General features: G+C 35.2%; 1 protein-coding gene across 1 annotated transcript in view; it reads right to left on the reverse strand.

Moving 5' to 3' along the window:
* Nucleotides 1-22,297, reverse strand: part of LOC115216670 (uncharacterized protein YMR196W) — a 75,046-nt gene that overhangs the window by 38,369 nt on the left and 14,380 nt on the right. The window contains exons 2-8 of the mRNA XM_036501725.1: nucleotides 21,644-21,825; nucleotides 17,634-17,802; nucleotides 10,998-11,172; nucleotides 8,228-8,366; nucleotides 6,966-7,069; nucleotides 3,695-3,817; nucleotides 1,580-1,782 (exon numbers count right to left, since the gene is read on the reverse strand). Coding sequence (XP_036357618.1) covers nucleotides 1,580-1,782; nucleotides 3,695-3,817; nucleotides 6,966-7,069; nucleotides 8,228-8,366; nucleotides 10,998-11,172; nucleotides 17,634-17,802; nucleotides 21,644-21,726 — 996 coding nt within the window. The 5' untranslated portion in view covers nucleotides 21,727-21,825. The remainder of the gene's footprint in view (nucleotides 1-1,579; nucleotides 1,783-3,694; nucleotides 3,818-6,965; nucleotides 7,070-8,227; nucleotides 8,367-10,997; nucleotides 11,173-17,633; nucleotides 17,803-21,643; nucleotides 21,826-22,297) is intronic.

The raw sequence follows: 22,297 nt of genomic DNA on the forward strand, positions 1-22,297 counted from the left end.
ATAAAATTCTTCTTCTTCAAGTAGCCACAGCTGAGATGTGTTTTACCACAGCAAGACTACGTTTCTCATTAGTTTTGATAGGTTCTCAATTTTATGGTGAGTGTCTCTCTCTGCCAATAACATCTATGTCACAGCTCAGCACAATAGCAGTGGTTAGCAAAACTTATTTCCTTGAGCAACATTAGTAGAGATGAGTGGAATATCTCCATAAAACTTCTCTTTCATCTTGTACTCATGCCATGACATGTTTTAAACCTTCATGAGAAACCTGGTGTAAGCCTAAGTGAAAGTGCAAGGTTTAGTGGTTAGGGGATTCAGGTCATGATCATAGGGTCATAAGTTTGACTCCTGGTGGTGCGTTGTGTCCTTAAGCAAGACACTTTATTTTATGTTGCTCCTGTCCACTCAGCTGGCAAAAATGAGTAGTACCTGTATTTCAAAGGACCAGCCTTGTCACACTCTGTGCCACAGTGAATCTTCCTTAGAACTACATTAAGAGTATACGTGTCCGTGGAGAGCTCAGCCACTTGCACATTAATTTCAGGAGCAGGCTGTTCTGTTGATCGGATTAACTGAAACCCTTGTTGTTGTAACCGACAGAGTGCTAGTTATACAATCTAAGTGATCTTGAAGATTCTCCTTCATAATCCTGGTTTTGACTCCATAAAGAGGAATGCTCTCAATATAAAATAAAGTAGCATAGTTCTTTAATATGGCTACCAGATATATAGTGATATGAAGGATATCCAACAATGAATGACTACATCAAATTTAGATACTATTGTATTCAAAATGTTTACTTCATTTCACAAATGTTAATGCAGTATTCATATTGTTGTGTTCATAATATTACCAAAGTATTTGACAGTACAGCTAGTAAAGTGACATAGTATAATTCTTGGATCTTAACAACTATAATTGACATCTAATTTGATCTGAGTACACAAAAAAATCATATCATAGTATGGATGCTGGAAAAGTGAAGCTATGTCCTGAGGGTTGTTTAGCTTCTATCAAGAAGCAAAGAGTAAAGCTTTTAGTTTTTGGCTGTTCAGGAACATCTCTATGCAATATTAATAGCATTCTTTGAGGCACTGTGCCAAGTATTGAACAATTCTTTATTGTCCACTTGAACAGGCAAACATGCCTTCCTAATATTACAGTTATCTTAATTCACCCTCAACAGCCTAACATATCTTGGACACTGTGAAACTAAACCCAAGACAGAGTGATATCATGAACTGTGTCCTTGATAGTATTATTTCACTTTACTGGAAGAACAATTGTAGTACATTTTCTCTCAAAAAATAAACAATCAAAAGCTGTAAGCACAGTTTAAAAGTTTTTTTTGATATTTTTTTCTTAAATTAGAAACCAGTCATTGGAAGTTATCAAGTGTCTTAAGGAACAACAAGATTGAAAAACCAAGTCTTCTTTTTCATTTGTATATTTTCCTTATCAGTAAAAATATTATTTTAAGAATGACTGAAGAAATATTAGTAATAACAAAATATATTTGTGATGATAGTTTGGGTACATTTCATGAGAAGTTTATGGAAGTTTGAAAAGTTGACAGTACCATAGTATAAAAGTTTTTAGCATTTTTCTCTCTTTTCCTTAAAATCTCTTCAAATACCCATTTAAAGTTGCTGCATTCAGCAACAGCACTTTCTGAATACAAACACCATTGAACAATTTGACTTTCTCCTGGGTCTACAGTTAAGCGATAAAGAGCACCACATTTGGTTCCTTGCATTTCTGGATTGACAGAAGTTAATTCATCTGAAAAAAAAATACAGATAGGGAATAATACTTATTTCATTTAATTGTTTGTTGTTGTAAGGCATGAAACCTTTTAGCAAAACAAATACTGTTAAGTAACTTTCCCAAATACAAAAATGTCTGCAGCATGATAAAGAAATGTGAGTTTCAAAGCAAAGAGGGGAGTATCCTCTTTTCAGCAATTGTGCTGTTCCAACACAAAAATGACTCCAATATGCATTTCCCATCTAAATATTTCACAGAAAAAATTAACTATAACAAACCCCTGGTTATTACAAACATTACAAGTATTAAACTAATTTTAATTATTTTTATTCTAACTAAGCAATCCAAGTCTTTTAAAATTTGAATACTTTGTATGATTTGATTTTGATTTTGATTTTTCCAGTTTCAGCTAATGATATTTAAGAGGTCAGTTGAGCTGCAGTAGATATAGTGTCCACTTTTTCAGTCAATAAAATTCAAATTAGGCTTTAAAAAAACTTCAAATTAGTCAGCTGTAAAGGAAGGATATCAAATGTAAATGAGAATATCAGAATTGCAGAAGCAAAATAATCTGATAGCTAATGTGTTGGTTAAACAGCTTGTAGGCTCTGAGTTCATATTCATGTGAAGCATAACATTATGTCTTTGGACAGGGCAAGTCTACTGCCACAACTTACTTAATCCAGAAATAGGTGCCAGATTTAGAAATATTTCTTGAGCTAGAGTTGACTTTCAGCCAAGAAGAATTATATCTTTGGATCATCTGATTCCAAAGAATTTGAGAACTAAGATGTGGAAGATCTCTACAGTACCAACTGTCCTTCAGAAAATGTTACTATTAAGTGTAAAAGAAAATAATTGAAATATTAGATTATTGCTTTAAAAATACCTCAGTACAACAATTTAATGGCATTTTACTATGCCTCAAGGTAAGTACTTTATCATATTTGCCTTAGGCAACATTAGATATCATTACTATTATTTCAAAGTTGAATGGCTTGTGTTAGAATTGACTTTCAGCTGTTGAATCTTCATTTCAAAATTATGTATAAATTTGGATTTATAGAGCAATTTCAATGGTGTTGATAAAAGAAAGAGATGAAAGAACATATTTTTTATAGCATAGTCATGACAGTGAAAAAGGGCAGCATCAAAAGAAAAGCAACATCCAAAACCTTTTTCCAGTTTTCAGGGCATGTGGTGGTAGCAGTAGTGTTGGTGTAGGGTGGTTGGCACTTGTAAGGGTTGGAAAGGGAGTGGACATAATGTGATGTTTAATATAATTAAAATGGTTTTTAAACTTGTTCAGTACTATGGAAAAGAAAGAAGAGTAATATGGCAAAGAATATGGAAGCAAGCTCCATTTTGTCAACTCACTAATAAATAGTTGGGTAGAGCACAAAATTCTCATGAATTTTATTTTGGTGGGGAGATACTTAGTGTTTGTCAGTTTGAGAAAAATGAGATAGGAGGGGGAGGGAGAAATAAACAAAAGCTCATCGACTGTTGCAGTAGGAAGCAGAACATCAATATATCAAGTTATTCTCAGATCAAAGCTCTTACTTGAATGCTTGCAACTTTGCCAAAAGGTACTCAAGGTTCAGGTGGTAGTGATAATCTGAAAAATGCATCAGCTCATAGCCCTTTAGCATTCAGTTAACTTTCTCAAATGTAATGCTTTGTTTTTAATTCACTGCATTGTCTCATAGCTTCAAGATTTTGATGATGCAATTGCTTATTTTTAGAATGACATTGTAGGGTAGAGTGAGAGGTTGGATTTGGTTGGTTTGAACATAAAATAGCTAGAATATTTGAACTGGATGTGGCTGATTTAAATGCTGAAGGGTTAATTATCAATTGATTAATCAAATACCAAGTATATTGATATAAAGTGAAGAATTTATAATTTTCACACTTAAATGCTTACTAGAAATAATATATCGATGGAAAGCGTCTTTGGTGTAATTAGATGTTTGGCTGTCGTTTTCAGTAAAAAGCATGGTTGGAAAACTACCATCAGGACCACAATCAAATTTGGCAACAAAACATCCTAGAAAGAAAAATATGATTGATAATATAGTAACACACACACATATATATACAGTGGTGGGCACAGCTAACCAAAAAGTTAGCTTTGCTAACCGCTAATCTGTTAACTAAAAAAGTTAGCTTCACAAATGCTAAACCACTAAACAGGTAAAAAAATTAGTGAAAACTAATGTAACTGATAACTGCAAATTTTTATCATATGAATTTAGCTTTGGTTTAGTTTTTTGGCTCTAAAATCCTTAAAAACAGACCTAGAGAGAGCTGACAATTTTATGTTGTAGCTTAGACAGAGCTTTCCAGAAAGGTATAGCATGCCAAGATCAGATGATGATCAAGGTGTACACAAATAATTAAATGAACGAGTGAAATTAAACATTAGTTTTTCAGTCAACATACACTTTATTTACTGTACAAAAAGTATTAAATTAATTAAAAAAGCATAGCATACAAATCATGCCAAGATCAGATGATGATCAAAGTGTACTACTCTGACTGGGCCTTCTTCATTGCCTCAACATGATGCTGGTTGCCCTTCATAAACATCAGCCTCTCAGAATTACCATATGACAGGGTGGCTTTCTAGGCCTTCAAAATATCTTTGCCTATAGAGAATAGGCATTCACTGCAGTACTGGATCAGATGGTGGTATTATATTTGGTGAACAGGTCAATCAAGACCTGCTCATCCAAAAAGGCGACTTCAGTCAGGACCCCCTTTGAAACAGCTTCTAGCCAGGTCTTCACCAAGTTCTGCACCTTGGATTTCAGTGACATGTGGATCCTGCTCTCCCAGGACCGAGTGATGTTGCTGAAGAAATCATCTTCCTCATCCTCATTGCTTGTGGTGCTGCTGTCCACTTCACTGGTCTCCATTAGGGCTATCTCTGTGACAGTCTCCATTGTGTTCCTTACTCTGCTAACCTGGCTATTATTATACTGCTCCAGTCAGAACAGGCGAAACTTGGGGTGAAAGGTAGTAGCCAGCTGGCATTCTAGGTCTCCTTTTAATGATGCCTGCCAGTATCGCATCTACCAGAGAACTGCAGTACAGATGTTTGAACTTGGCCTCCTTCAACTTCATGACAGTAGCTGCTACAGTTGACAGAAAGCTCCCGAGATAGGCCTAGTCCTCCCATTGGATTTTATCCAAGACCTTGGCAACATTAGATATCACTTGGGTGTACTCCATCAGGAAGCCGACATCAAAAGTAGTGAAGATCTGCAGCCTTCTGATAATGTACACTACTGTTGCTGACACTGTAAGACTATCTGTAATATGACGAAGTCGAAAGTGAACACAACTCAAAACTGCAGAATTACACAATGATGCTCAGCTAGCTGCTGTTGTGTCAATCAATCATGTCTTGTCATGTGTACACATAGTCAGCCAATAGCGTGCCTGACAGACTCTTCGAAATATGCCCACAACAGACAAGAACAAACATATGAATGTTGTTAATGGACTTAAAGTTAGTGGAATTAAATTCAGCAGAAACTAATTGGTCAGCTAATGGTTTCCAAAGTTAGTGAAAACACTAATCTGTTAAATGGAAAGTTAGCTTTGCTAATTAGCTGTTAGCAGAACTGTGCCCACTACTGCATATGTATATATATATATATATATATATATATGTAAAACTATTCTTTGTCACATACATTTTTCACATTTATCATATTCTTACAAATAAACATTATTTAGAATTGAGAGTGTACAGAGCATAGTTATGACTTTATTAAATTTACAACAGAGTGAATAATGCTTATATAAGGTTATTTACAATACAGTACAAAATGCTTTATGATAATTAATTTCATACCTTTAAAGTCTTGGTTAAAATCATAGGATTGATAAAATTAGTAACAGAAAATATACTAACATCAATTTGATTGACAATATCCAGTTCTCTATAAAATCAGTCTTGTGTATTACTGAAAGAAATCAGTCATTACCATCATCCTCATCATCATTTAATGTCTGTTTTTCATGCTGGCATGCATTGGATGGTTCAATAAAAGCCAGCAGGCCAGAGGATTGCACTAAACCTCAAATGTCTGCTTTGGCATGGTTTCTTTGGCTTGATGCCTTTCCGAATGCCAACTACTTTACAGAGTGTCCACTCTGGCTGCTCTTTACATGACACTAGCATTAGTGAGGTCACCAAGTAATTCACAAGACAAGATCCCCTCAAATGAAGTAGGTAAAATATTAAGGGAGGTGGTTTTATTGCCAGGTAATGAGAAGAAATTATATGGTCAATTCATACGACAAACCAAGGACATTGGAACTAAAGAACACTGGCTGTGGATAATGGACAAAAACCTGAAACCAGAAACCAAATTGCTAATTGTCAGCCACTCAGGAAGAAGCCATTAAGACAAATTTGATATAGGCAAAGATCAATAAAACTCAGAGAGCAAATCCAGAATCTGAGAGAAAGGAGACAAAAACATTAACCATCTCTTGACTGAATGCAGTAATTTATCACAAAAAGTATATAAGTTCAGGCATGACTGTATAGGCAAAAGAGTGCTGAGTATGTGGATTAAAAGAAACAGAACATGAGTCAGTGGCTGTGATAGAGAATAAGAGTCACAGGATTTTATGGGATTTCCCCATATATATACTGACCATACTATGGAAATATGAAACAAGAAGACTAAATATGATTATAAAGGACAAAGGAAACTGTAAAATCACAGACTTTTCAATATCACATGATGATAGAGTGAGATACCAAAGAAATTTATAAAAAAAAACAACAAAAAACCGAGAAATATCAGGACCTAGCCAGAGAGAGGAAGAGATTGTGGAAGACAAAGACGACAATTATTCCTGTGGTAATTGGTGCACTTGCCACAACACTGAAACTGCTACTTAAGAAGCTAAAGGATATTGGAATTGAGACACAAGTGCAATCCTTATTCTGCAAGAGTCCTAAGAAAGATTCTTGAGATTTGAGGAAACTTGTTGTCACCACACCTCAACAATCCCTCAACTGAAAGGTGGGAAGAGGTATTGAGAGAGGTGGTTTTGTGCCAGGTGATGAGAGATTAGAATATGACAGAGAAACAAAGACAAGATCTGGTTTGAAAATGTTTCCATACAAATTTTCTTTCTAATGAAAACGAAAATGAAAATTGTACTAGTACCTTCGGAATAATGAACACAAATTTCGTTTTTATCATTATGCATTTTCATCGTTGGTTTTGAGAATGTGTGACATTTATCACAGCTATAATGGCTCCACGTATCTCTGAAAATAGCAAGCAATTAAATGTAAATAATTAAGAAAAAAAATTAGCTAAAAAAATTTTACATTTCATACACATAAAATTTTAGACTGATGTTACTTTTAAAGTGCATGAAAGTTGGTGAAAATCTTTTGAATACAGTTAAATGAGAATGTATGAGGTAGTATCAAAAGGTTGCTGGACTAGTTATGTTAAATAAAAAATAACTTATTTACCTAAGTTTTAACATCATCTCCTTCAGAATAGTTACCTTGTACAGCAATACACTGCTCCCAACATTCCTACCACTTTTAGAATCTGGCCTGGAAGTTGTTTTCTGTAAGCGAGTTGAGGACCTTCTGTGATTTGCGCTGGATCTCAACAATTATGTTAAAATGGAGACCTCTGAGATGCATTTTCATCTTGGGGAAAAGATGGAAGTTTTTAGGTGCTAAATCTGGAAAATAGGGCAGGTGCAGAAGCAATACTATGTTGTTTTTGGCAAGAAACTTGTGAGTGAGGAGAGCTTGATGAAGAATCCAATTCTTTGCACTCCACAGATCTAGTCACTTTTGCCAAATGTCCTCTCCCAAATGCTTCAAGACGTTGCAGTAGGACTCTCAATTAATGATCTGGCCCTGGGGGATAAATTCTCGATGCACAGTACCATATTTCCAGGGATGGTGCATGTGGCAGGTCTTCTAGATCACTCATCATCTTCCAGGGACATTCTTCCACTTTTGAAGTGCTTGTGCCACTTGAGACATTGTATATGCCCCATTGCCTTGTCAATGTAAGCTTGCTGAAGCATGCTCAATGTCTCTGTAGCAGACTTCCCAAGTTTAACACAAACTTTCACATTGGCTCTTTGTTCCTGTCCATGACAAAATTGCAGACTACATACACGTGATCACAAAAATACAAATTTCACAACTTGTGATGTAAACACAATAACGTCACTCAGCACACAGCCTCATGTAGGTCACTACTATCTCTCAATGCAAACACAACCATATGCTGACATCTGTTGGTGTGCTACAGAACTAGTCCAGGAAAGTTTTGATACCACCTCAGTTATGTTTATAGAGATATACTGTTTATAAGGGGACAAAAGTAATGAATAAATTATGCATTATTATGTATTTCTATAGCAATGAAAAATAGTTAATTAATAAACTAACCTCAACCATATTTGAGGTAGAATATACAGTGTTGCACGCTCACTTCCTTGATTATGTACAGTATAACGACAAAGACAGGTTTTTTCCTCTTCTTTAGCGAATTCCATGTAAATATCCCAATACCCAGAAACAAATGCACCTTGAAAAAAAATATTAGTAAATTGTAATAATGACATTATGATTACACAGAATGTACAAGTTTCAGATATCTAATCAGAGAAATCATAATATTGAAGATATATACAATTTATTGTGCTGTTGTAAAAACAATAATCTTATAAACCTGGAACCTATATATATATCATCATCATCATTTAATGTTCATTGTCCATGCTGGCATGGGTTGGAGTGTTTGGCTAGAGTTGGCAAGCTGGGGAGCTGCACCAGACTCCAGTCTGATTTGGCATGGTTTCTATGATTGGATGCCCTACCTAATGCCAACCACTTTACAGAGTGTGCTGGGTGCTTTTATGTAGTACGACACTGACACTTTTATATGGCACTGCATGGGCGCTTTTACATGATGCCATACAGGTGCTTTTATGTGGTACCACATGGTCACTTTTATGTGGTACCACACAGGCTCAACTTACAACTTTACATGTTGCTGCCATGAGTGCTTTACACCACCAGCAGGATCAGTCTTAATGCATCTGTTGCAGGGTACAGGTCTTCTTGAGTATGGCCAGGCACCAGATATCTCAGTCCTTTACCAACCAACAACCTCACAAACTAAATGCATTGCAATCAAGTCAGTTACTAAGTCACAGCTAATGCAACAAAAATTTTCACACCAAATAATAAATGCTTCGGTGAAGTTAACAGTCTTTGTTTCCATTTTTGTTGAATGACAAATATATGTCATCTGTGAGTCAGTGAGCTGGCAGAATTGTTAGCATGTTGGGCAAACTGCTTAGTGGCATTTATGTCTACCTTTACATTCTGAGTTCAAATTCATCCTTTCAAGGTCAATAAAATAAGTTGAGCACTGAGGTTGACTTAATTGACTTGGGCCCTCCCACAAAACTGCTGGTCTTGTGCCAAAATTTGAAACCAATACGTGTCTCCTATTCTGCAATCATTTTAGTTTGAATACAGAATCTCATATCAAAATACCTGCAAATGCATCTCTGAAATGTGAATAATTTTATATCTATCATATTGATTTTTGACATAAGCATGAACCACAAATTAGTGGGAATAAAAATGTTGAGTCAATTACATGAATCCCAGTACTTTATTTATTTATTGACCCTGAAAGACATGATTTGAACTCAGAACATAAAGGAAGAGAAGTATTGTTAAACATGTTATCCATTGATCAAGTATTGATCCAATACACATTGCATGGTATTGTTAAATCATACATCTAAATAAAATATCTATGAATATGTAATAAAGAGGTATTTTGTTGTAATATTTCTCAATTGTCAAAGTAAGGTTGGTTTAGTTTAATGGACAAGGTTCTTTTGAAATTACTTGTCTTATTTTATATCAGCCAACCTTCCTGTCCATCTGTCCATCCATTCAACTTCTCAAGTCACTATTCCTGGGAGGGTTGTTGAAGTAGAGTCCTCTGGCACTTCCTCCATAGGATCCTATCAGAAGCAACCGTCATTAGACTTTCTGGCCAGATTTCCAAACATAACTAACTGAAACTATGGATATTATCCAACTATCTCATTCTACCCCTAGGTCTCATGAAGAATCTTTCTCATGATTCTTTCCAGCAACATTCTCATTACATGTTTGTAGGACTGTAGCTGTGACCTCTCAATGTGAAGAAGTTGTGGTTTGGCCTGGAAAGACTCTCTGGTCTCCGAGCTACATACCCTGTAAAATAACATTACTCTAGAAATCCTTCAGAGAAACCCCAGTTTGGCTGCTTATATTTGCAATTCTATTATTTTGTAAATTACCCAACATTCATGACCATAGGTGAGAATAAGCATGAAAACTGAATTGAAGATAGTGAGTCTAGGATTTTTTTTGTCAAACTCCCCTATTCTGAGGATCAAATGCTGGAATTGGCACATCATCCATTCACTTATTGAATGAAGTGAAATCAATTTTCATAAAGTTTTGCAGAAGCAAGTGGAGTTAAACAACTTATTTATGAGCAGAATTAGGTAAGTTGAAATATGTTTATCACATATTTCAACTGCTAAAAGGCAAATACACAGCAGTTACCATGGTAAAAAGGTGTGAAAACATCCAGTTCATTCAGTGTCACCATCTATAATTATTTATGAGCACAACATAAAACCAAATGCAGTTTGTTTTGAATTTATGATCCAGAAACTTAGCTCACGACGTCTCTTAAATACATCACAAAATATTTAACTATCTTAGTACTTGCTAACATTAGACAGTTAGAGAAAAATTGAACAAGTTTCTAATATTGCTATTATGATTATGAATAATATAGGTAACTATTCTGAAGTTACAAGACTAGCTACACAATACTGATTATCAATAGGACAGAGATTCTTGGTACTACAAATAGACTACATGATCTTATATGTCCTTTCTTTTTATAAGATGGTTGGGTGTGATTTGAGGGAGCTTTTATTGCTATTTTTAATAGGTTGATCAAATACATAAAGGTGCCCTATTTGGCTTGTGAAGAAATTAGTTGACACTTTGATAATTTTGCCTTTAAAGCATGATTTCATTATAGTTAAAGAAACTACTTATTTAAACCAAAATTCTACATTAATATAAATGGATCAATGCGATACAAACAAAAGAAAATAAAGAAGTTACCAACCTGTATCAACTATTTCATATTCTCGTTCAGCAAAACAACGTTTTCTATTTTGTTTGATTAATTTTTTATATGGGAAATTTGTCTGTGGGTACTGATACAGAGCCTTCATATAGTTGTGGTTAGGGACATTACATAGATAGTAATATAGTTCTTTAACATCCTCGCCATGGTTACCCTGAAAAAAATGAAGGGTTAATGTTTGCTTCCTTTTTATTTTTAGACTTCTGCAATTTTCAAAATTTGATGTAAAACTTTTGCTGTAAACAGGAATAAATAAGGTGATGATTTGTTTACAATAGGGAAAGCATGCTTTATTTAGTAAAAATTTTGATATCGTAACAACTTCCTGAGGACCAAGATATGTCTTTTCCACACATTGGTTCTGCCTGTCCACCTTTACAGAACTGAGACCTGGACCTCCCTCAAACAAGACCTGAACAAGCTCAAGGTGTTCCAAATGTGATTTCTTCATCAGATCCTTGATGCCTCTATGCAACCAAATCTCAAACAACATCCAAGAATAATGCCAGCTGCAGCAACCGACCATTGAAGACCAAGTCCAGCAGCATAGGCTATAGTGGTTTGGCCATATCAGCAGGATGTGCACTGGAAGACTACCACACCAACTTTTGTGATGGCAGTGACCCACACACTGGAGAATCCAGTGCAGTGCACCAAAGAAAACATGGGTGAAATAAATAGAGGAAGACCTGAAGTGTGCAATGCCTTGACCTTGAGCATGGTAAGGTCAGTGCTACGGATTGAAAAGCATGGAATAACATCATCACCAGAGCCTGCCATCTAACAGGATATTGGTTGAGAGAATGGCTTCCCACTCTAGCCGTCAGTTAGGGAAAGAAGAAGAAGAAGAAGAAGAATAAGACATTTTCTATACTATCATGTGACACATTATTTATAGTTATTGTGGTTTAGCTCCATATCAGCCATGGCTGAGCTCTGACTATCTGATTTATTTATGTAAGATTACATTATTTAATATGTTCTTCAGGCAGCAGGTATGATTTGTAAAGATTTGGTTGCAATTTCTAGTATGTCAACCTACCTCATAATGGCTCACTCATTGGCTCGTATAATTTTTAGTTATCATTGATATGGTCTACACTGCATATAAAATTTCAGAACAAGAGAGACATTTTTTGTCACTAACATTAATGGAGTACAAGTCAGGCTAGGGATCATCTCATCACAGCCCAATGAGAGCTGCTACTGGTACCATGTAAACGGGAACTACCTGTTCTGTTATTGGTCAGTGACTAAACAGGTTCTCCCCACTGCCCCATGAGTAGCTTGCTATTCTTGTAAAGATGGTGTTTGGACACTCAGTAGGATTAAAAACAAGACCTGTCAATGGGTAGATGAGCTACTTGTGGGTCAACAGACATCCAATTGGGGGAGAGCAATGACAAACTACTTCAATATCGCTGTCAAGAAATCATTATGAGAAAGACAGAATGAAGTAATGCTATAGTTTCATTCAATGGGAGAACTTGCATTTAATCAGGAAGACTTTTACTGTAGCATTATCATCTAGGCTAGTGCTGCACAACCTTTTTTCACTTGTGGTACATTTATATTCTTTTCAAAATTCGGTAGCATACCTGAACTAGATATATAACTAAAAGTATTACACTGTGGCACACCCCCAGCATCGTCTCGTGGCACACCAGTGTGTCACTGCATACCAATTGTGCAGCTTTGATGTAGACCAGTGGTTCTCAAACATTTTTTGCTTGTGGACCTCTCTGGTTCCTATTTTATTTGGGTGGACCTCATAGCCATTCAATGTTTAAAGAAATTCTCTTATATTTTTATAATGAAATATTATTAGCAATTGTATAAAAAATGTTAAAATATTTTGTGTATTGGAGAAATATAACCAACTTCTTCTTCTTCTTCACCACCACTACTTAATGGCCATTTTCTATGCTAGCATGAGTTGGACAGTTTGACAGAAGCTGTCAGGCTCCATGTCTGTTTTGGCATGGTTTCTATGACTGATGCCCTTCTTAATGCCAACCACTTTACAGAGTGTACTAGGTGCTTTTACACAGTACTGGTGCAGGTGCACTTATGAGCACTTACGAGCCCATAAGATTAGGGATGCTCAGCTGAAGGGGTTGCAAGGAACGAGCCTGCATGCAAGAGTAAACACATTTCTACTTAGCTTGATGTGTCTTTTCAAGCACAGCAAACTGCTAGGAATGTCAGTCTCCTGTCATCCCCTCTGTGAGTCTCAAAATTTGTAGACCCTTTCTCACAACATTGCATATAAATTTTAACAACAAAATCTTGTATGGACCCTGGTTGAGAACCACTGATTTACATGCTGTAAAATTGTATGATACATGATGGCAATGATTAATGGAATAAATATACTAGAATTTAGCTTTGACAAGGAAGTTGAATATTATGTACACATAGAAAAAAATGAAACAATGAAATAAAAATATTAAGTGTAAAGCATATTATCATTGGAGTCAGTATCATAATGATAATTAATTGAAAAGACAATATAAACAAACGATTAACAAGAAACTATTTTGTATTAATTTTAAGATGAAAATTTATTATCTTCTTTTTTTCATGTCAAGAAACATTGTATTTAAATTTCAAATTATTTTTTTTCCATTTTTGAAATGGATATTTGTAGGCATTTTATTAAAATTGCAACCTAAATAGTGAGCAAACTCTGCAGCTCAATTTTGATTTCTTTATTGTTATGTAAGAAACCCTTATTGTCCTTGTTTTAACATCTGTTTCTCATTCTAAGGTATGGGTTTGCAACGTCTGTTACACAATACATTACCATTCTTTTCAATGTTATATCATCTCAATTGTGAAGCATAGAGGCACCATCTTTCATGCAAGTCAATGCAACATATCCAAAAGATTGTTCTCAACTCATTTCACTCTAGCTTCTGTTCTACAGGGGTGAGTGAGAAATGAGTCTATGTCCTATGTCCCATTACCATGTAGCCACACATACTTTACACCATATACTTCCTGAACTTAGTGTGGACAACATGCAAAGATCTGCATCAACTGCACAACTATTCTAGAAACAGCTTTAAAGGCCTAGCTGCACATCATTTTCTGTCAATTCCAAGGTTTTCACCTCTGACACCACTGATCTGCACATCAAACTATGTCTCAGCAACACTATGGACTTCATATCCTGAAAAGTACCTATCTGCAGCTGAACTGTTATGAACTACTGTGCTTATTTTCAGGAAAAAGAAACTATTCACTACATTTTGTGATCCATCTGAAAGATTCCAGTTCACAGACTTCATTTCATTGCAGCTCCTGCTGTTACTACTTCTAAAACAACATGAGGGAGTTTCTAAATGGTTTTTAGACCTACTAGAAGAAGTAATCAAATCTTACTCAACTGTCTGTTGTGGTATGGTTTCTATAGCTTGATGCCCTTCCTAATGCCAAATGATGTATATATACATATATATATACACAACTGTCTGTCCATCCATCCGCCCATACATACATACATACATACATACATACATACACACATACATACATACATACATACATACATACATACATACATACATACATACATACATACATACATACACACACACACATACACAGTAATGCCCCAACATATGAGTTAATTTGTTTGCTGAGGCCACTCAAAATGAAAATTCGTAAAGCAAAGCAATAATTTCCAATAGTAGCAATGTTATAAATCATAATTTGTTCCCAGAAAAATATTTATAATACTCGTAAATAAATGGCAATAAAATAACAGTAGAATGTAAAGAATATTTTATGTAAAGCAGAAAGAGTATCAAGGTCATTTATAATAAAAAATATTACTATTATAATCGTTTTCTGAATCCTTTTCAGTTTCACTAGACTCTCACACACCATCACTTGTAGATGTGATTGCTGATTCACAAGCACTCATAGACGGACTTGTAGATTTCCTTTTTAAAAAAGCAAGCCGAAAGTTGTTTGCTTAGAAGAAGCTTTTTCTTTGCTCTCTATAAATTTCTTGGTAACATCCACTTTTCCATGACTAGATGCCCTTCCTGTTGCCAACTCTTACCTGTTTCCAAGCAAGGTAATATTTCTCTGTGGCCAGACATGTTTTCACAGAATATCATAAATGAATAACATCCTTGTATAACAATCATGTGACATCAAGATGAACAAGATACACACACACACATATATATATAAATATAAATATTAATATTTCTAAGTCTCTCTAAAGGAGACTACAGCAGCGGTACTGGATATTAATAGTTATTGCCAAGCTAACATGGCAGTCCAGAAAAATAGGACAAATGCTGCCATTGATTAGCTCCAAGAGGCCATCACCTCTAGCTAGCTATGTGACACACGAACCTGTGTCCATTATAACCTTTGATCAGGGGAGGTCAGCTGCTTCCCCTTGCTGGTCTGGCATCTACAGACTAGTTTCAGGCTATTTGACCCTTATCAATGTAGAGTAGCCAAACTCAGCAGGTGTCACTACTGACTGTCGAAGGTTTATTTACCTAAAATTCAGTGGAATACATCCACTGGTTTTCAAATATATATATATATATATTTACATGTATATATAGATGTACAATAGGCTTCTTTCAGTTTCCATCAAGCAAATCCACTCATAAAGTTTTGATTGACCCAGGGCAATAATAGAAGACACTTGCCCAAGGTGCCATGTACTGGGATTGAACCTGAAACCATGTGGTTAGGAAGCAAACTTCTTAACCAAACAACAAACATGCTTTCACACAGTTAACCAAAAAGAGTATAGTAGAAAACACTTGGCTAAAGGTGTGTGTATTGAGTTTGAACTTGGAACCTGTTATGATCACAAAGCAAAGTTTTTAACCATATGGCCAGGCTCGAGTCCAAATATATCTCTTTTGCAAATTCAGATACTTAATCGTGAATAGTTGAGTGGGAATATTAACAATGGGATGAATGCTATTCTTACCATTAAATATTCAGCAATACATTTTCAGCAAGATAAAAAGGAAAAGGTACAATGAACACAATAAATTCAATGAGAAAAATTTGGTACAATTATGTCATCTTGACAAATAACAGGTATTTTTCTTAGTTCATGCATGAGTGACTGAGAATAGGGAGTGCATTCAGGTGTAAAAAAAAAATCTCACAATCATGTCAAAAAGTTAATGACATTCAGTGTGTAAAAAGTATATAAACAAACATGCCATTAAAAATGTTTATAAGGGAAAATATTGAAATACGAGGAGTGTATGAAAAGTTTTGAGCCTAACCTAGAAACAGGGCTGCAAGGTAGCTAAAACAATTTTTTCTGGTAAGTACAGTCTTTTTGAAGTATTCTTGCTCATTTTCATGATTCTGATATTTTATTTTTTTTGTTACAGATTTTTGAATAAACAAATGACGAGGTTACAAGGAAAATGGAGAAAACTGAGTATCGTTCTGTCATAAATACCTTCATTTGAAAGGTATGATTCCATCAGAAATCCATGAAGATATGGTGAGAACCTTAACAGACAATGCTCTTTCATATGTATGCTGGGTAATGAATTCCAGTGTGGCAGGGAGAGTGTGGAAGATGATCCCACACCAGGGAGGCCTCCAATTGCAACCACCGAGGACAACATTGACTTTGCTTTTGGTATGATAATGCAAGATCATCGAATATCATGTCGCCAGATAGCTGAGAGACTGGGTATCTCAAATGAAAGAGCAGACAACATTGTGACAAAAGAACTTGGGTTCTCAAAGGTTTCTGCAAGGTGGGTCCCTCGCCTTTTGACTCCTGAACAAAAACGCACCAGGTGCACTTTGTCCACGAGCAAACTGGAACCGTTTGAAGCCGATGAAGAGAATTTTCTTGCTTGTTTTATTACTATGGACGAAAGTTGGGTTCATCACTACCAGCCTGAAACCAAAGAACAATTAAAGCAGTGGAAGCACACATTTTCTCCTACCCCAAAGAAGGCCAGCTCATTCCTTCAGCTGGCAAGGTCATGGTGTCATTTTTTTTTTTGATTCTCAAGGTGTCTCGCTGATCGATTACCTTGAAAAAAGTCACACCATGACAGGGCTGTATTATTCTCAGCTACTGTAATGCCTCCAGGAAGCAATCAAAGAAAAAAGGCCAGGAATGCTCTCCAGAGGAGTCCTTTTTCATCATGACAATGCTCCAGCCCACACCTCAGTGGTTGCAATGGCAACAATTCGTGATTGTGGATATGAACTTGTTCCCCATCTGCCTTATTTGCCAGACTTAGCCCCCTCTGACTTTCATCTATTCCCAAAAATGAAAAAAGCCCTGGCTGGTTGCCATTTTGCCACTGACAATGACGTCATAGACACTGTAGGAAGTTTCTTAGAGTCTCAAACAAAGGAGTTCCTCTATGCCGGGATAATGGCACTTGCACCGCTGGAGAAAGTGTTCAGCCATCAAAAGGGACTATGTTGAAAAATAAATCATCAGAAGTCTTGTACTATGTTTTGTTTTTTTGAGGCTCAAGACTTTTGAGACACCCCTTGTATTGTACATTTTAGCACTGCATAAATATTTGTTTCAAATACAAACTTGTAAAACAACAAAGATAAAAAATACTTCAAATGAATTACCTGAGGCCCAGTAAGCCCAAATAACCTCTCTTTAAGTATAGTATCTTTTCCATTCCACAATGCTACAGATGCACATAATTTGGCTTTATAATCGGACCAGCCAAACAAGCCATCTTCTCCATGAAGGTAAACTGTGTTGAGAGAGTCATGATGTGTACAATATTTCCAACTGTTTAAATTATATAGAGGGAGACGAAAAAAATGAAATAGAAAAATAATTAAACATGTTAACATTTTTCATGTTTTAAATACTTTTCACAATCTCCTTTTCTTTAACGATAAATTGAACTTAAGTATTTTCAAGAATTGCTACACACACACATGTGCATAAATATGCATATACACATGTGTATGTATGTCATTGTTCAGTTTTATTTCAAGATTTCTTGCCAGTAAAGAACCAGTTTCTAACCTAGATTCAAGGCTCCTTCATTGGAATTTCAACATCAACAAAAGGGGATTTTTGTTTGTGTGTATGTATGTATATATATATATGTATATGTGTGCATGCGTGTGTATGTATGTATGTATGTATGTATGTATGTATGTATATGTGTATATCTATGTCTATGTATGTATATGTGTATATCTATGTCTATATACATATATATATATATATATATATATATAGGCGTAGGAGTGGCTGTGTGGTAAGTAGCTTGCTTACCAACCACATGGTTCCGGGTTCAGTCCCACTGCATGGCACCTTGGGCAAGTGTCTTCTACTATAGCCTTGGGCTGACCAAAGCCTTGTGAGTGGATTTGGTAGACGGAAACTGAAAGAAGCCCGTCGTATATATGGATGTATGTGTGTGCATGTGTATATGTTTGTGTGTCTGTGTTTGTCCCCCCAACATTGCTTGACAACTGATGCTGGTGTGTTTACATCCCCATAACTTAGTGGTTCGACAAAAGAGACCGATAGAATAAGTGCTAGGCTTACAAAGAATAAGTCCTGGGGTCGATTTGCTCGACTAAAGGCGGTGCTCCAGCATGGCCACAGTCAAATGACTGTAACAAGTAAAAGAAAAGAAAAGAGAAAGAATATCAAAATAAGCAACAGGATATCCAGAGGTAATGCAGTACGACTGTTTCAAGTGACTCCATTTAATTGAACAATGCAACCATTGCATCAATTTAAATGCTGTGCTATCCTCATCTGCATAAATAAATAAATAGAATTAATTTAATCAGTTGGACACATTTGTATAATTTTACTTAAATCCTCTAAGAGGGTAAGAAGAGAGACAAAGTTAGCATGTTCTATAACCTCAATATTCCTCTAGTAAATACCAGGTATCAGTCTGTATAGATACCACCTAATAAATAAATAATTTAGTTTAAATGTTTGAATTATTAAACAAATTCTATATAATCTTCTCTTTTCTATTGATGATAATAAGGTATATATACTTCATCATGGTTTTTAGTGATTAAACTATTTCTTTCTTTCTATGGTGTTCTACCCTACTGATCATATTTATAATAGCCTTTATGTAAGTAAACCTAATTTTTGTATCCCTAGAAATTTATATCAGCTTATATATAACAGCACCAGTAACTTCACAACTTATAATATACCTCTTAGATTATATTTATTATATAGTTAGCATGTTCTATCGCCCCAGTATTCCTTTATTAAATGCCAGTAAATGCCAGTGAGCAATCTTCATAGATACCACCTAATAAGTAAATATTTAAGTATATGAAAATATATTAAACTAACTCTATGTAATTTTTTTCTCTCTCTATTGTTGTAAATTACTCAAAATTGTATCCTTTTGGTTATAATATTTTTCTTGATAACCCTAAATTTTATCTTTATATAATATAACAATATTGTTTAAATCATTCAACTATAGTACCCCATAATAAAAATTTCTCCTGTATCATTATCATTGGTTTTATTAGAATCTTGCCCCTTTAACTGGTAATTAACATCTTGATTTAAGATATTCCTTTACCAAACCTCATTATAGCTAGTTACTTTATACTACTTCAAAATAAACTTTGACAAGTTTTATGACTATACCCACTATGACCCTGTCAACTCACTCATGCCCTTTCTTAACAGACATTGCTCTATAGTCTTAGATTTTGATATATAAAGATTTGATAAACAAGACTAAATCAAAACGACCCCAAAATTAGTGACAAGCTAGAACCCTAACAAGTTTCTTTTTTTCCTGATGCCTTAGGAGCTTCTAAGCTAAAGTGAAAACAGCATGGACTTTGTCTGTCTTCTTGCCCTCTTAGAGGATTTAAGTAAAATTATACAAATGTGTCCGATTGACTACATTAATTCTATTTATTTATGCAGCTGAGGATAGCTCTGCATTTAAATTGATGTAATGATTGCATTGTTCAATTAAATGGAGCCACTTGAAATGGTCGCACTGCATCACCTCTGGATATCCTGTTGCTTATTTTGATTTTATTCACCTTATTTTGAAATTGTATGGATAATACCGCACTAATTTTTGGTGCCTCAACTTAAGTACCAAATTCATCTGAATCTCAATTTTTTGCTTTATATATATATATTCATCATATTCAGATTGCACCTTTATACCTGGACATCTTTTTTTTTTGATTAGCTTGATGATAAAAGAGAATCTCTATGACAGTCATGGGCAAATTGCAGCCCAATAAGGGATACAGTGGATAATGTAGTCCTTGTTATATAAAAACATGGGACAGTCATGGCTAGAACACCTTTGATCATAGATCTGCTCATTCAAGGTTAACTAGTGGCTATACAATTGGTTTCAAATTCAGCACAGTTTAATTTAAACACTCTCTCACACTATTGAACACTGGTAAAACTTCTTTCTGCTTCTCTTTTAGTTAGATTTTCCCTTAGTCTTAGATTAAGTCTCTACCTCCATTTTATAAACCTGTTTTATCACTTGTTGCATATGTACTATGCTATACTACCATTAGTTTTGTTCAAATGACAATCCTATTGCAGGCTTCAGCTCTTTTAACTTTGTTGCTTTTAAACCGAAATAAGCCTCAGTATACAGGACTGATTCAGTGCCATTACCCATTTTAACCTGTGAGGTATTTGGGTCAGAAATTTGAAGCTCACTGGACCAATAAGCGAGCAGTTGCTTGACTGGCTATTCAAAGCTTCAACCATGGACAGTAAAATGATTTATATCCCTGAACTGAGAGGACTTTACACTTATTTTCTTTAATTATATCAAGACCTTATTCTCTGTATAACTGTGTACCAACTGTAGTGATTGACCATGTGAGATTGTATTGCAATAATCTCATAATGATAAGGTTGTTCTCAATAGTCATATAAAAGTGGTCCTATTTGTCTGTTAATTTTACTTATGGAACATGGGATCAACAGTTGCTGCCCAGTGGTCTAGTAATGACCTAAGTAGCAGTGTCATTTTACAAATAAAGAAAATAAGATTCAAAAATTATTTTCTTGAAGTAAGATTTAATTATGAAAAATTAATCTGAAGATTCTCAACAGAATTAAGGTTAGCCCATTATTAATGAAGCATTAATGGAAAATTGATTTATGAAGCTTTTAAACAGACTTAAGATAGCTCATTATAAAACAACTGAACACATACTTCTATTTCAAGCTGATAATGGTTGTGAGATAAGAAGTTTGCTTCCTAACCACATGGTTCCAGGTTCAGTCCCACTGCATGACACCTTGGGCAAATGTCTTCTACTAAGCCTCAAGCTGACCAAAGCTTTGTATGTGGATTTGGTGGATGGAAACTGAAAGAAGCCTGTTGTATACATGTGTGAGTGTATGTGCCTGTATTTGTCCCCCCCCCAGCACTGTTTGACAACCAGTGTTGGCGTGTTTACATCCCTGTAACTTAACAGTTTGCCAAAACAGACTGATAGAATAAGTACCAGGCTTAAAAAAGATAAGTACAGAGGTTGATTCATTTCAACTAAAAATTCTTCAAGGTGGTGCCCCAGCATGGCCACAGTCTAATAACTGAAACAAGTAAAAGATAAAAGATACTAACCAGTCTCCAGAAAATGAGTAGTCTTCACGGACGGTCCCCCACTGGCGTTCAGAGAGGTAGGGCCCAAAGAATTCGTCACCCATTGAAAATTCTTTGATTTACAGATTAATGGGTATAATAAACGTTGAAGTCCCAGTTATTGTTTTCTTATCTATAATTTTAGTGTTTGAAAGTTGATTCTTCTTGAAGGTTTAAGATATTTCAGCCAAAAATAAAAGAAAAATAATTTTTTAGTATATGCAAAAAAATATAAAATAAATAAATGAATAAATAAATAAAAGGCACAGAAGTTTTAAAAACAACAAACTTTTTAAAGTGCAACACTGAGTGAAACATGATAGAAGAAAGTATAATTATTACATATTTTATTCATCCCCACAGGATGAAAGATAAAGCCAACCCTGATAGGATTTAAACTTACAATTCAAAAGAACAAAATAAATATGACAATGCATCTGATCAAGTCCTCTGCTGTGTACATGACTGCCAAAGCCCAAACTATAATCAATATTGTATATGTGGAAGGTGGCAAACTGGCAGAAACGTTAGCATGCCGGGTGAAATGCTTAGCAGTATTTTGTCTGTTTTTATGTTCTGAGTTGAAATTCTGCTGAGGTCGACTTTGTCTTTCTTCCTTTTAGGGTCAATAAATTA

This window comes from Octopus sinensis, linkage group LG1 (genome assembly GCF_006345805.1).
Source record: "Octopus sinensis linkage group LG1, ASM634580v1, whole genome shotgun sequence".
NCBI lineage: Eukaryota > Metazoa > Mollusca > Cephalopoda > Octopoda > Octopodidae > Octopus > Octopus sinensis.